Source organism: Suricata suricatta, chromosome 4 (assembly GCF_006229205.1).
Source record: "Suricata suricatta isolate VVHF042 chromosome 4, meerkat_22Aug2017_6uvM2_HiC, whole genome shotgun sequence".
Taxonomy (NCBI): Eukaryota; Metazoa; Chordata; class Mammalia; order Carnivora; family Herpestidae; genus Suricata; species Suricata suricatta.
Window position 1 is genome coordinate 126,763,960 of NC_043703.1, and position 15,044 is coordinate 126,779,003.

The 15,044-nt window shown below is 40.7% G+C and overlaps 1 protein-coding gene and 1 non-coding gene across 2 annotated transcripts; one reads left to right on the top strand and one right to left on the bottom strand.

Moving 5' to 3' along the window:
• Positions 1-1,165: 1,165 nt before the first annotated feature.
• MRPL35 (mitochondrial ribosomal protein L35) lies at positions 1,166-11,206 on the top strand. Its single transcript, XM_029936283.1, has 4 exons — positions 1,166-1,268; positions 6,650-6,839; positions 7,725-7,869; positions 10,859-11,206. The coding sequence occupies exons 1-4, from the start codon at positions 1,226-1,228 to the stop codon at positions 11,045-11,047; spliced, it is 567 nt and encodes a 188-aa protein (XP_029792143.1). The 5' UTR covers positions 1,166-1,225; the 3' UTR covers positions 11,048-11,206.
• Positions 11,207-13,524: 2,318 nt separating this feature from the next.
• On the bottom strand, positions 13,525-13,597 carry TRNAK-CUU. The gene has a single exon. It is a non-coding gene; the product is annotated as a tRNA-Lys (tRNA).
• Between the last annotated feature and the right edge of the window lie 1,447 nt (positions 13,598-15,044).

The window sequence follows — 15,044 nt, forward strand, 5'->3', positions numbered from 1 at the left end:
GAGTGATGTGATTACTGGCTTTGAAAATGGAAGGAGGTGCAAGGCAAGGAATGCAGGCAACTTCTAGAAGCTGGACAAGGCAAGGGGACAGATTCTCCCATAGAGCTTCCAGAAGGAACATAGCCCTGAATATTTTGATTTTAGTCTTGGGAAACCCATTTTAGATTTATGACCCACAGAATTAGAAGATAATTCGTATTGCGTTAAGCCACTAAGTTTGGAGTAATTTGTTTCAGCAGCAATTGGAAATATAATTAAAAGCTCTCTGGGTCAACTTGTAACCATGTAAAAAGGTTCTAAGACCAAAACGTTTGAGAACCACTGTTGTCAATAAATCTTGTGTCTTTCTCTTCTGGCTCCCTCTCTTCTCATCTTACCTCTTTGTGTTCTTACTACCAATAATGACCTTGCTGTTGTTAAAATCTTTGCCACCCTTTAACACTTATATTCTACCATATATTATATCCTCCCTGATCATCTCAACCAGAAAACCTTTCCTTAACTTTGAACTGTCCCTGTGAATTACTTACTTGCCTTGTATTTATGTTCTGTACTTGTCTCATTAAATGTGAACTCATTGAGATCGGTGTTTGATCCTCACCCATTTCAACTAGTATATGGTGTTATGGATTGTATATGCATAGAATATCTTAGCCAGCAAGGATGAGAGAGAGGTTTGTTGTTTTCTGTTTGAAAGAATATGAGAAAAAAAAATGTATGATCACTAATTATGAAGAATAAAATAAGGAATGTAGAACTATTTAGGAAGAGTAGAGATGCTGTTCTACTAAATAACAATGAGTGTTAATGATTAGAAAAAAGTGTGTGTGTGATATCCTTAGGATATTAACATTCATTTAATTATGTTTGTCACCTAATTAAAAAATAATTTTAATAACATTGTTATTTCCCAGTCATTTAGCCTTACATCCACCAACCTTGAATGGAAAATAGGTTATTTTCTGAAATTTAATAAAATGAGCAAAAAGAAACTGTGTTTCAAATTGTGTACTTTAAGTAGATCTGTCAATCAAATGATCCATAAAAATTTGAGAGCTTACTATATACCAGACACTCTTCACAGGCACTTCTTTTACAGCGGTGAAAAACAGCCTGGCGTATCCGTTTTTTACTCCTTTCTCGACTCCACCCAATTTTTTTTTTTAATTCTCTTTTGACCTGGAGTTTTTGGACCCAATGCGACTGCCGTAGGACGGGTGGCAAGATGGCGGCGCCTGCCTTTGCCCGTGCCGTGAGAGCTGCATCAGGTCAGTGGCAAGCGACGCGCTCGATTTATCCCCTCACGGAAAGCGGGACAACCGCGGGGTGGAGTAGGCGTGTAGCCCGGAGGTGAACAGGAAGAAAAAAGGCCAGAGAATTGTTCTCGAATTTTCTCTGGGGCCCCTCGCATCGTACACTCTTGGACCCTCGCGGACCTCGGTGTCCCCCAGTTTCTGCTGCCTTCCCGGCTCACGGTCGTTCCGCCTTACCTAGAAAACAGACCAAAAGGACGGGACGGAAAATTGTTCCAGCTAACCTTCTGATTTTAGACGCTAGGGTTCGTCACTCGTGACCTTTGGGCTTGATAATTTCTCTGAACCTGAGGTTCTACAGCTCTAAAATGAGGATGACACCATCTACCTGAGGGCTGAATGACCTCGTGCACGTAAAGCGCCCTGGGTGTGCCTGGCACACAGTCAGCTTCTGTGTAGGAGATTCACACAACGTGCAGGGAATGGGACTGTTTTGCACACTCGGTCCCCAGCACAGGGGCAGTCGTAAGGATTTCTAGACAGAGCGAGAGGACGCGCATGAAGGCAATTAAATTAAATTGCCTTCACTCTAAGGACTTTTGCAAAAATATTTAAATGATAAGATTATGGGGGCGTCTGGGTGGCTCTGTCAGCTAAACGTCCGACTTCGGCTCAAGTCATGATCTCGTGGTTTGTGGGTTCGAGCCCCGCATCGGGCTCTGTGATGACAGCTCAGAGCCTGGAACCTGCTTCAGAGTGTGTCTCCCTCTCTCGCTGACCCTCCCCTGATCGTATTTTATCTATCTCTATCCCTTTCTCAAAAATAAATAAACATTTATCTGTTTATTTATCTGTGCTGAAGGTTCCGAGCCTGGAGCCTGCTTGGTTGGAATTCTGTGTCTCGTTCTCTCTCTGCCCCTCCCCTACTTGTGCTCTTTCTCAAAAAAAAAAAAAAAAAAAAATTTTTTTTAAATAAAAATAAATACATAAATCATAAGATGAGTAAATCAGTTAAACACAATAAATTAGGATAAAACTCTGGGAGAAGAACAGAAATTTTAAAAAGCTACAAGGTAAACTTCATCTATTACAGAAGAGCATGATTACATGGAGTGTTTTTCTAATTGTGAAATTGTAACAGATAAAGAAAAATATATAACACATGAATGGCTTAACAAATTAGTCTAAAGCAGACACCGGTGTAACACCCAAGACAAGACTTCAAACGCTACCAGGAGCCTCTTCTCCATATGTTTCTCCCACTCAAAATTCCCTCTTTCTGCCAAATATAAACACTTTCCTCATTTTTATTGTTACCTTGCCTTTTATTCTGTACTAGTTTTAAAATCTATAAAAGCATCCCTAAGTAATATATTTTTCAGTTTTGCCTGTTTTTGTATTTTACATGAATGGAATCACACAGGTAATCCTGTGTCTTTTACTTTGTGAAATTCATTCATTTTGGGTGTAGCTGTAATGTTTTCTCATTGCTATATAGTCGTCTCTTACTTGGCCACCTCACACTTCTCCGTTTTAAGATGCTGGGCATTTGTGTTTCCAATTTGGAGCGATTAGATCCAAAACCAATTGACCTTGTGTCCTGGTACCTGAGTGCAAGTTTCTCTAAGATGTGCACATGTGTACATGCGTGTACTTGTAAAATTGGCCATGGAATTGCTGAATCAGAATATGTGTACATTCAGCATTGCCTGATACTGTAAAAGCAATGTGCTTCTTTAAAGTCACCCCAGCACTGTATGTGCAACTTCCTCACCAAGAGTTGGTACTGTTAGACCAGGAAATTTTTGTGAGTCTTGTCTGTATTTAGTAGTGTGTCAAATATCATTCTCCTGCTTAGTGATGAGCTTGAATACCTTTACACATGTGTATTGGCCACTTGAATTTTTAATGAAATATCTACTTAAATATTTTGCCTATTTTTCTATTGAGTTGTCTTACTGATGCATAGTAGTTCTTTATATATTCTGAATGGGCATCCTTTCTCATTTAAGTGTGTTTCCAGTATCTTCTCCCATTTTAACCCTTTAGTTTATTTAAAGTTTCTTTTAATGAAAAGTTCTTTTGACTTGAATTTATTTTCCTTGCTTTTTTGTTTATTTATTTTGAGAGAAAGAGAGAGCAAGCTCAGGGTAGGAGCAGAGGAAAAGAGAGGCAGAGAGAGAGAGAGAGAGAGAGAGAGAGAGAATCCCAAGCAAGCTCTGTGCTCTAAGCTAGGAGCCTGAGGCAGGGATCCTGGTTTGTGAGATCATGACCTGAGCCAAAATTAATAGTCAGTCGTTTAACCAACTTAGCCACCCAGGTGTCCCTACTGTTCTTGCATTTTTTTAAGTAGATGGTATAGGTGGGCTTCAACTCATTCTGATAGATTTCACTGTATACATTTGAAAGAGTGATGTGACAGCTTATTTTTAAATGTTGATATTTTAAATATACTGGGAATTATATCCTTTTTTAACAAGTTAAGCTACTTAAAATTTTAGATGTTTCATAAAACTTTGTGGAAGGGTACATAATTTTTCAGAATTCTTTTAGAAGGTATAGGGTCAAAGAAGCTTGAAGACCACTACTTTAGATGGTCATACTCACTTCCCTTCCCACTCCCCACCATGCTTTCAATTCCTGCTATACAGGACTCTTTGTAATTCCCCAAACATACTACACCATTTTTGCCTCTTCCCCTTTACATTCCCTGTTCCCTCTGCCTCCTCATTCCTTCAAAATTCTGGTTCTGTGTCACCTTCTTTGTTAAGATATCCATGTTCTCCATACAAGAATGTGTTTAGAGAAAACTAGTATGTATTCAAATGCCCAAACAGGGCAGAAGATTGAAAGAGCAGTTAAATTACTGCCCCTGATTTGTGTGCTACCCTTTTGTTAACACCTTCTGCGTTATTCTGTTTAGTTTTTACAAGGTGAGTTGCATGGTTGGGGGACAAGGGCCTCCAAGTCATTTTCCCAGGAACTGCTGTCGAGCAAGTTCATCCTTCATTTTTTCTAACTTCAGTCTATTTATCTCAGATTCTGTCTTACTAATTTTGATCCATTTTGCCAAGATCACTTTCAGTCCAGATAGTCTTTGGACTTTGCTTTTAGGCAGATTTGACAAACATGGTTTATGCAGCTTTAGGACCTTCATAAAAGTTGGGGAAAATTAGGGAGCCAGGAAAAGACTTTCATCAGGAGAATGGCAGTCAACTAATTTGGGGATAGTTTTTAGTCAGCTTGGAATTTACCTATCTATACTATTATCCTGTTCACATTTCTTTATTTCTGTAGAATATAGAGAAATCTTTTCACATGCCTTTCTAAAATCAGGATATACTGTGTCTAGACATTTCCAGATTTCCTAGGCTAGGGACTGCATCAAAAAATGAAATGAAGTACTTTCTAAGGAAAAATTCACTCCCAATTGAATGTAGATTTTTCTCCTGTGGTGAATTCTGTTTATCCATTCTAAAGGTTTTTTTGTTGTTGTTGTTGTTTTGTTTGTTTTTCCTACAGATGAGCCTATAATTTACCCATTTATATATTCTAGACCCTTACTTGCTCACTTCCTTCAGGAGTGGTTTCCAAGAATTTCTGAAGGTTTTTTGTTTTGTTTTAACCAAAACACCAAGTTCGAATGACTTTGTAAAAATTGGAACATTTTCTTGTCTACAGTCCTCCTCTTCAATTCACTTAATTTTTCAAAGATTACTTTCTAGCTTGTAATCATCTTTGCAGATATTTTCAGTTGTTGGAAATATAAGTTATTTATACCTGCAATCTTGAATCCCTTGCACTGAGAAGAGAATTTCACTTCTAAGTTCCCCATGGAAGGGCTCTCTCAAATGTCTCCTGAATCGTGGATTTCAGCTAACTAGTTAATGTTTATGCCTTTTAGTTTGAAAATTGGTACCTTAGATGGAAAGCAGAAAAGCACAATATGGGTTACCTGTCCCCAGGTAACATTACACCATTTTTGCTAAGCATTTCTCTGCCCTTTATTATCTGCTATTAGCATTCATTAAATGTCTTCTCTGTGCCAAGTGCTCTTCCTAGCACTTGTCACCTGTTATCTTATTTAGTTCTTGTTACCTCCCCATGATTGGCCTTACTTTGAGAAAACTGGGGCAGAAAAGGGTTAAGTAACTTGCCCACGATCACACAGCTAGTGAGTGTGAGTAGTAGAGCTAGATTATGAGCCCAGAGAGTCTGACTCAAATGCCAGTTCTTCAGTTCTACACCACACTGCCCCTCGTTTATTATGTGAAATCAGTGCGGTGGACAATGAGGCGGTGGTTCTAAGCCCTGGCTGAACATCAGACTCTCCTGTGGAGTTTTTGTTTTCTTTTTTCTTTATTCTTTTTCTATTTTTTATTTTGAGAGAGAGAGGGGGGGGGCAGGGAGGGGCAGAGAGAGGGAAAGAGAATCCCAGGCAGGTTCCATGCTGTCAGCACACAGACTGACGGCAGGCTCAAACCCACAAACTGTGAGGTCATGACCTGAGCCAAAATCAAGTGTCAGATGCTCAACTGACTGGGCCACCCAGGTGCCCCAGAGCTTTTTTTTTTCTTTAAGCCAACTACTGAGGTATAATTTACATACCATAAAATTCCTGTCTTATGTGTAAAATTTGATGATTTTTAGTAAATTTAATGGGTTGTGCAGCCATCACTACAATCCAGTTTGGGGACATTTCCCTCATCCTCTGGAGCTTTTTTAGTGTGCACCATCTTGAGTCTCACACTAGACTCCCAGCCTGAGTGGAGTCTGTGCTCCACTGACTACAGCCCCGGACTCTTACTTGGGCAATAATGTAAAGAATATGCATTCGGTCCACAGGCTAGGCTCCCCCACCCCCACCGCAGTGGTGCCTTCTGATCTGCCCCCAGGCATCTCCACACTTAGCCCTCTCTGGGCTCTCCACCTCCTCATGAGACCTGTTCATTTTCTAGAAGGGAGCTCAAGTACCTCTTTTGTTTTCTTTACGAATCCTTCTCTTGCTACTATGTTGTCTCTGCAGAATGGCCATGCTTTTGCATCTCTGCCTTGCCTTTGTGCTCTGTGCCACGGAGCCCTGCCTCATCAGAGTGTAAGATCTGGTGGGTGGGTCTTATGTTACACCGATTACTGTTGAACACAACTAGGACACGTCAGAGTGGATCGAGTGATGGTTGCACGACTTTCCAAGTTTATTTAAAAAGTATTGAATTAACACACAATTCCATTTTTGTGTGTAATTTTGTGGTATTTAGGTTACACCTCAATGAAGTTGGTGAAAAGCTCCACAGGTGAGGCTGATGCTCACCTTGCCTTGATACGTTACTTAATTTTAAACATCTGGATGCAGATTTTTGGCATATCATATTAAATATGTTTTTCTCTCTCTACAGGAGTTTTACGGCCCCTGAATATTTTGGCGTCTTCAGCCTATCAAAACGGTGTCAAGAATGCCTGTCTTAGTTCTGCAGTGTCCACCCGGCATTTTAGTTTTCTGCAGATGCCAGTTGTTTCCTCCGCTCCCAGCCTTGCCCCGTCTGTCAGAAACCTGACGTGTGGACATGCTGCAGCAGTCCTCAATAGGTTGAGTATATTTCAGTAAACATGATGCTCAAAAACACTCAAACACTCATGCCTGCAGACACATTTTAGAAGCAGATGATGCCTCTTTGCCTACCTGCAGCTTACTGTGTAGACTTTGCCTGGTGGAGAGGGAAGGGGAGAATATGATTGATAGCCATATGCCTACCTGCCAGCAGCAGGGACTACCAGACAGAGCACACTTCTGATGTTCTAGATCTGGTTTCCCACATGGAAGCTGGCAGCCAAAGCGGAGGGTGAACCAGACGCTCAGCAAGCAAGGCTGGTATTCATTTAGTCAACAAAATATTTAGTTATGGACTCCTGGGTGCCCAGTCCTTGGCAGAAGGGACACAAAGAAAAACTGAAGTCCTCAAGGAGTTAGAGATAACTCTGAATAGATAAGAAGTCAGGTGGTTAAAATATAATAGGATAAATTCTGTCATGGGGATCAAGGGGGCAGATATGGAAGGCTTGCAAATTGGCAATAGTTGCTATTCTTATTTATGTTTAGTGTTCAGGATCATTTGAAGTACCAATATAAAAGTCAGCTGTATTCCAATGGAGCTGCTCCACTCATTTCTTTTTTTTTTTAAGCTTATTTACTTTGTGTGGGGGGAGAGAATGAGTGGGGAAAGGGCAGAGAGCAAGGGAGAGAGAGAGGGAGAGAGAGAGAGAATCCCAAGCAGGTTTCACACTGTCAGTGAAGATCCTGATGAGCACCTTGAACTCATGAACTGTGAGATTATGGTCTGAGCCAAAAATCAGGAGTCGGATGCTTAACCGACTGAGCAACCAGGCACACCCACTCATTTCTAAGTATAGAAGTGGATTTTATCCTTTAATGAGTCTTATTGCTGAGCTACATTTTTTTTAAATGTATTTTAGGGCGGCTCCCTTGCTTCCAACTGTCCTGACGATACCAGTCAGAACCGTAACATACTTCAGTTCACGGAAAGGGAAGAGGAAGACCGTGAAAGCTGTCATCTACAGGTTTCTTCGACTTCATTCTGGCCTGTGGCTGAGGAGGAAGGTGAGTCTTCACGCTCTTAGACCGTAAAAGGATTGGGAGCAGATTAGAAGAAGCAGAATTCAGTGAGCCTATTCACAATGTACCTTCCTTTTATTTACCAGTAGCTTTTACAGGGCTGTGTTTAAGTACCAGTTTGGCAGGCATCTCTTAATGTAAATGAATTCATGTGAAGAAAACGTGTTTAAGCATTCATAAAACAAAATACTACTCACAATAGCTACAGTCTTCACTGTAGGATGGGTCTTTTACATGTCTGGTGCATCTGATGATCACCAGAAGTCCTTTGAAACCCCCAAAGTGTAATAACCTGTGGGGAGGCTCTGTTAGAGCCTAGGGGTTAGAGCAGCAGAGTTGCATCCAGCAAGGACTTAGTCTCATGACTCAGATTGCGGACTGAAGGGCTTTTCAGCCAATTTTGGAATGGATTCTCTGTGGCTTAGTCTTTATGACAGAACATTAACCCCACATACATTTTTTTTTTAATTTTATGTTTAACTTTATGTTTTTCTCTCGGTGGGTATGATTAGGGTCCATATCAGACAGAACCCTAACACTTACTCTGGCCTGAGACCATGGCCTGTGGGGGTGGGGGCGCCTCTGACAAATTGTTACTGCTCTGTCCTCTCCCACAGAATGTTGTAAGCATGAATATGGGCTTTTTTGTTCACACCTTTATTCACAGAAACAGAGTAGGTGAGTAGGTGATGATTAGGAAGCAGTTGAAGACTGGAGCTTTGTAAAACTACCTTTGAGTTTTGATAACTATTCAGACTTCCTTTCACTACTTGGAAGTTAATGAATTATTCTTAAAGATCAAAATTTGTTTCTCCATAAAAAAAAAAATACTTAATTGGTGGGATTTTCACTAGTTGAAAGGTTGAAAGGATTATCTCCTAACATATAAATAGTCCTAAATTTATAAGTAAATAGGTTGATTGGAACTCTCAGCTCATTCCTCCTTTGGAACAACACTGTGGTAGTTCATTTGCTATCCTTGTAATTAGAAACTGCTGTAATCCGTAAGTAGCTGAACTAGGTAAATTTAGTTAATAATTCTGAATTTTGTGAATTTTGGACGATTGGAAAATTTCCTCCCCTTTGTTGTCGTACTGATTATTCCCAGGTCTTCATCTAGCCCTAGATAAAGTAAGGTGGGTGGTTTTCTTTGCCTTCCATTCTATGTCCATTTTTTTATCGGGCTCTGAAACCCTCATGTTGTTGTAAAGGACCTGATCAAATTCTCCAGTCATTATGCCAAGTCCCCACTCATGCCCCAGAAGTATTCTATATGCAGAATGGCCCACTTGATCAAAATGTCATTTTAAAAGCTGGGTGGGTTAATTTATATTCATGTATAAAAAATGAAAATACTTTCTGTAGCACAATTTTATTCCCTCCCATTTCTGAACTTACAGATTGCCTGAAAAGTTTCAAGCACTTTCACAGTGGTTGCGTTCCATAAAATAATGATCAAAGGATACTTCTGGTAATAGGCAGGACAGCAAATTAACTGTCTGTAAGTCAAAAATCCACAGGGACCCAGCTTGGCTTACAAACTAGAAAACTATTACACAAATTGGGGTGTTTGGGTTTGAATCTTTCTGTAACCGAAGAGTAGTAAAAATCTAATCTCTGGCATTTTAAAATCAGAACTCTTGGGGTGCCTGGGTTGCTCAGTTGGTTGGGCATCTGACTTCAGCTCAGGTCAGGATCTCACAGTTTGTGCGTTTGAAACCCGTGTCGGGCTCTGTGCTAACAGTCCAGAGCCTGGAGCCTGCTTCGGCTTCTGTTTCCTTCTCTCTCTGCCCCTCCCCCTCTTATGCTGTCTCTTTCTCTCTCTCTCTCTCAAAAATAAATAAAAACATTAAAAATTTATTTTTAAAAAGATGCCAATTAAAAAGAAAAAGAAAAATAAATAAAATCAGAGCTCTTAAATAACGTTTTCTTACTTCTGAGTATATCTGTACTGTAGAAGTTGCTGGTCACAGTGATGATACGAAGACATGTCAGAAACTCAAGGTGACTTCTCAGCCCCGGGCTGTGGTTTTGTTCAGTTAGTTTAGTGCCTTTAATCAGTAAAGAGCGCTTGGCTTGAAAGGACCCATGTGTTCTTAGCATAAGCGTGAGTTCTAGTCTCCCTTCCCCGCTAACTTTCTGTGTGGTTTTAGCCACAGATCAACCTGGGTGGCACCTAAGGTGTCTTCTGGTCTAAACAGACTATCCTTGTAGTTTTTACATTCAATCTAATTTTTCTTTAAAATTAATTATTTTTTTTCAATAATTCTTCAAAATTAATAACGCTTGGATGATGTATATGGCAGTTCTCAGTTAAACATCCAGGCTAACCATTCTGTCACCACTCCCAATAGCAATTTTATTGTACTCGGTATTCCTTAGGAAGTACTTACTACGGAAATTGGTCCCTAGTGTGAAAGGAAGAAATGAAGCAGTATACTCGGGAGCTGCGCTTGTCAGCCCTTGTAATACCCAGTCCCTTAAATGAACATAAATATTACCAGCCTAGCCAGTGAGGTCCTCCTTCATCCTCCACATTGAGAAAAACAGTAGAGTAGTGGTTAGAAACTCTTCCTAGTTCTGCGACCTCAGTCTGCTACTTTACTTCTCTAATCAATGGTTGTTTCTCTTTAATCTGTAAAGTGAGAATTTTGGTATGTTGTTGAAGATTATTGAAGAAATCAAAAAGTAATGTATATAAAGTTAGTGATTATAACTACATATCATTACCCTGTACTTTTCTCGCCGCAAAGATTCATCAAAGTATTAATTTATTGATATTTCTTTTTCAAACTGCACATGCTTTTTCTGTACCTGCCCCTTATGGAGAATCACATCTTTCTGAAAACCATACCAGCCCCAATGAAGGTCTCATCTTTGTTCCCACTGGACCTATAAACCATGAATAGTGAAGATATTTATTGTTTCCTATATAACATCATGTTTTGACTATCTTTATAATATTCTCTAACAGGCTGGTTATAAGAAAAAATTATGGAAAAAGACGACTGCAAGAAAAAGACGCTTGAGGGAACTCGTGTTCTGCAATAAAACCCAGAGTAAGCTCTTAGATAAAATGACAACATCTTTCTGGAAGAGGCGAAACTGGTATGCTGACGATCCTTATCAGAAGTATCACGATCGGACAAACCTGAAAGTATAGATCAGAAGTTTCATAACTTCCCAGTTACTGGATATGTATCTTTGTGTATATGATGTCTTAGCAAAAATGAATTAAGTAAAAAAACTTGATGTAAATCATGCCAATTGGTATGGAAACATACAGTTCCAACATTAAACTTATTAAAGTTTTAAAACTCAATGGATTAAACATTTCAAAATTTGTTCAGGGAAATGGGAGTTTAAAATTGTTAATTATTTTTAACAAATGATAATGGCTTGAGTATTTCCACTTAGGCTTATCTAGTTGCAAGAAATTTCAAGTTAGGGTGGGCATAAGAAGTCTGTAAAGCTAATGAGTTACCTCAAGCAGTGTGACATTATTTGAAGTTATATGTGCCTGGGAACTCAGGAACCACCTCTCCAGCCCCATCCCCCACCCAGAAATAACCCCCAGGTCTCAGGAAGGAACAGAAATTATAGGGTGTTCCAAGATCCAAGGCACCTCTAAGGGCCTCAGCAGCAAAAATGCTAGATTTTTAGGCTTGGGGGTCTGCCATGCATGTGACTCAGTTTCTGCCCCTATAATAATTCTAGTTTGTACCTTCGGGTTGTTTTCTGCGTCATAACACTCGGCTCCATCTCTAGGCTCTAGCTGCCAGGAGACTCTAACTGGGCCAGCTTATCTCTTTATACCAGGTCTCCTCAGGGGTCACTGACCAGGGTCAGGAGCTCACCTGCCTCACTTGGTTGTATTAGCAGGTTCACAGGGAGCAGTTGCACTTGGAGGTGAGCATGGGTGGCAGCACGTGTCTAGTATCCTAGGCTTATTGTATTCATAACAGTTAGCAGTTTATTGACTCAGGATTTTTATAGGGAGAAGGGTAAATGAAATAGCCTTTCAGTATGCCCACTCGTGAAACAGAAGAGGCTTTATAGGTCAAGACAAAAATTTCTTATTCAAGAGTTGAAGGGTACTGTATTTTCTAAAAGATGATTTATCTACTAGAGATTTCATTTTTTTAATTGTGAGGATAAACATTTTCCAAAGGCACATTGTAGAAACTAAGCAAGAGTTAAGCATTGTTAACTGGAAGAGGGCTGAGTAAGAGGCACTGAGGAAAATTCTGTTCACTGTGTGGTTAAAGCTAGGGCAGTGCTTCTGAGCTGACCCCTCAGAGTCATCTGGGAAGCATTTTCAAACAACAGACTGCTTGGCCTGGTAGGAAATCCACCATAGATCTTAACCAACTTAAGATGGGGTCACATCCCAATAAACCCATTGTAAATTGAAAATATCGTTAAGTCAAAAATGCATTTAATACACCTAAGCTACCAAACATAATAGCTTAGCCTAACCTACCTTTCATGTGCTCAGAATACTTGTATTAACTTACAGTTGAGCAAGATCATCTAACACAGTCTATTTTATACTAAAGTGTTGACTATCTCATGTTTATTGAATACTGTACCAAAAGTGAAAAACAGGTGGTGTGGGTAAGGATGCTTGTAAGTCTATCAGTTGTCTACTGTTGCATCATGTGGCTGACTGGGAGCCTCAGCTCATTCCCACTGCCCAGCATCACGAGATAGTATCCTACCACATATCACTAGGCCAGGAAAAGATCAAAGTCACAATTGATAAGTACAGTTTCTACTGAATGTATGTTGCTTTCACACCATCGTAAAGTCAAAATCTAAGTCAGACCATCATAAGTCATGGGCTGTCTCTATTTCTAGAATTCTGCCTCAATTACTACTTCGGATCCTTTAATATAATAGTTGATGATAGATGAACTTTCTCTACTGTTAGTAGAATAAAGTTAAAGATAACCAAGTTGAAATGCTGTGGCAAGTCAGGCTAGGATTATTAGAGGAGTTTCTTGAAACCAGTCCATGTTCCTTAAAAGGGAAAGGGGTGACAATCGTGTTCTGAAACTAGAAGGCCACCTGTATGTCTGTTTATGTGACCAATTAATGAAGAGCAGACATTTGATTGGAGAGGAGGCAAGATGGCAACATCCAGTGGCTTCTGTTTTGATGCATTTTCGTTTCTCACAACTTCTGAGAGGGCAGAATTGAACCACTTACAGGGTTTCCACATCACTTCTCACCCGCCCGGCCCCTGCCTCCACTCGTCTGGTACAGGATGGAACAGGTGCCTGAGGAGCAGGTGGAGGAGGCCACATTCCTCCTACCTCCGTGACTTCACTAGAGCAAATACAGACAACAAAGCTCTCAGTTATAGGGGCTCGGAGCGGCTCAGCTTGGTTTCTCCCTTGGGCCCAGGGTAGGAGGGGGAGAGACCACGACAGGCAGCCAGGCCTCAGCATCTGAACACGGACTGAGGTGCAGGGCTACCAACCATATGATTTTGGGAAAAGGGAATTTTCATGTATATGATTTATTGTTTTATGGGTAGCAGGGCTATATAAATACAAAACTAAATCCTCATACCAACCTCTCAGGGGAGGTTTTTTTCTTTAAGTTTATTTATTGATTTATTTTTAGTAATTTCTACACCTGTTGTGGGGCTCGAACCCACGACCAGGAGATCAAGAGTCTCACACTCTTCCAACTGAGCCAGCCAGGCACCCAAGGGAGATACTTTTTAATCCCTGGTTTAGATTTGAGGAAACTCCAGCTTATAGAAGGTTAAATAAATTGCCCAAAATACAGCTAATAAATCACAGAAACTAGGTCTAACTTCTTGAAATCCTGTGCATTTCCTGGAGTCTTTTAACATGAAAATTCATATCTAAATCAGCAAGTGGCTATAATCTAGCACTATAAATACTAAATACTCACGACACCGCACCAAGTCAGCCTTTGCTTTTCTGTTCTGTTAGCCTGTTCTCCACCTGGTTCATCTCAGTTCTGTTGCCGTTGGACTTGGCTCAATAAGTGAGTAAGTGAATAGATTTTCAGCCTTTCTTTCCACCTCTTTGTCTTCCTTTCAGCCTTCTGAATATGCTCCTTTACCTGCTGCTGCTTTCTTTTACAGCCCTCATGCCAAAGATAGAATATAAGACTATAAAGGCAAAGAAAAAGAGTGTTGCATTCTGATGTTTCAAATTTTAAGTGTTCAAGTCTTCGTGACTGCCCAGTGAAGCTTATGTGTGCTTGTTCATAATATTTTTTAAATATTTATTTTGAGAGAGAGAAAATGTGTGCATGTGCCTGCATGAGCAGGGAGGGGCAGAGAGAGAGGGGGAAGAGAGAGAATCCCAAGCAGGCTCCCATGTTGTCAGCACAGAGCCTGATGTGGGGCTGGAACCCACAAACTGTGAGATCATGACCTGAGCCAAAATCAAGAGTTGAACACTTAACCAGCTGAGCCATCCAGGCACCCCTGTTCATATATTTTTTAATGTTTTTTTTTGTTTTTGTTTTTGTTTTTTTTTTGATACAGGGAGAGACAGAGCATGAGAGGGGGAGGGGCAAAGAGAGGAGGAGACACAGAACCGGAAGCAGGCTCCAGGCTCTGAGCTAGCTGTCAGCACAGAGCCCGATGCGGGGCTTGAACCCACGAACGTGAGATCTGACCTGAGCCAAAGTCGGAGGCTTAACCAACTGAGCCACCCAGGTGCCCCTTAAGATTTTTAAAAATTGTTTATTTTTGAGAGAGAAAGAGAGAATGTGAGTTGGGGAGGGGCAGAGAAGGGGAGACAGAGAATCCGAAGTGGGCTCTGCACTGACAGTGGAGAGCCTAGTGTGGGGCTTGAACTTGCGAACTGTGAGGTCGTGACCTGGGCCGAAATCGAGTTAGACACTTCACTGACTGAGCCACCCAGGTGCCCCAGCCTGTTCATGTTTTAAAGACAAGGCTGAAGCGGTACTTAGGGCAGCCATGCCGCCCAGGGCACCTCTGCACAGTCCACCCTCTTCTGACCCGCATGTGTCCTCCCTCATTTGCTGGTGAGGGAACAGGCACCAAGAAGCAAAACAATAGACCACATTTCTGTTTGCACAATTAAAACTGCTTACCAGATGAGCTGCCACACGGATTCCACTAGTGACTTTTAAAAATGTAAAACATA

Excerpts from the sequence above, each read along its gene's own strand:
- MRPL35 (XM_029936283.1), top strand. The coding sequence starts at position 1,226 with ATGGCGGCGCCTGCCTTTGCCCGTGCCGTGAGAGCTGCATCAG. Across the intron at positions 1,269-6,649 it reads TGCCGTGAGAGCTGCATCAG|GAGTTTTACGGCCCCTGAAT; the intron begins GTCAGTGGCAAG and ends CTCTCTCTACAG. Across the intron at positions 7,870-10,858 it reads GCCTGTGGCTGAGGAGGAAG|GCTGGTTATAAGAAAAAATT; the intron begins GTGAGTCTTCAC and ends ATTCTCTAACAG.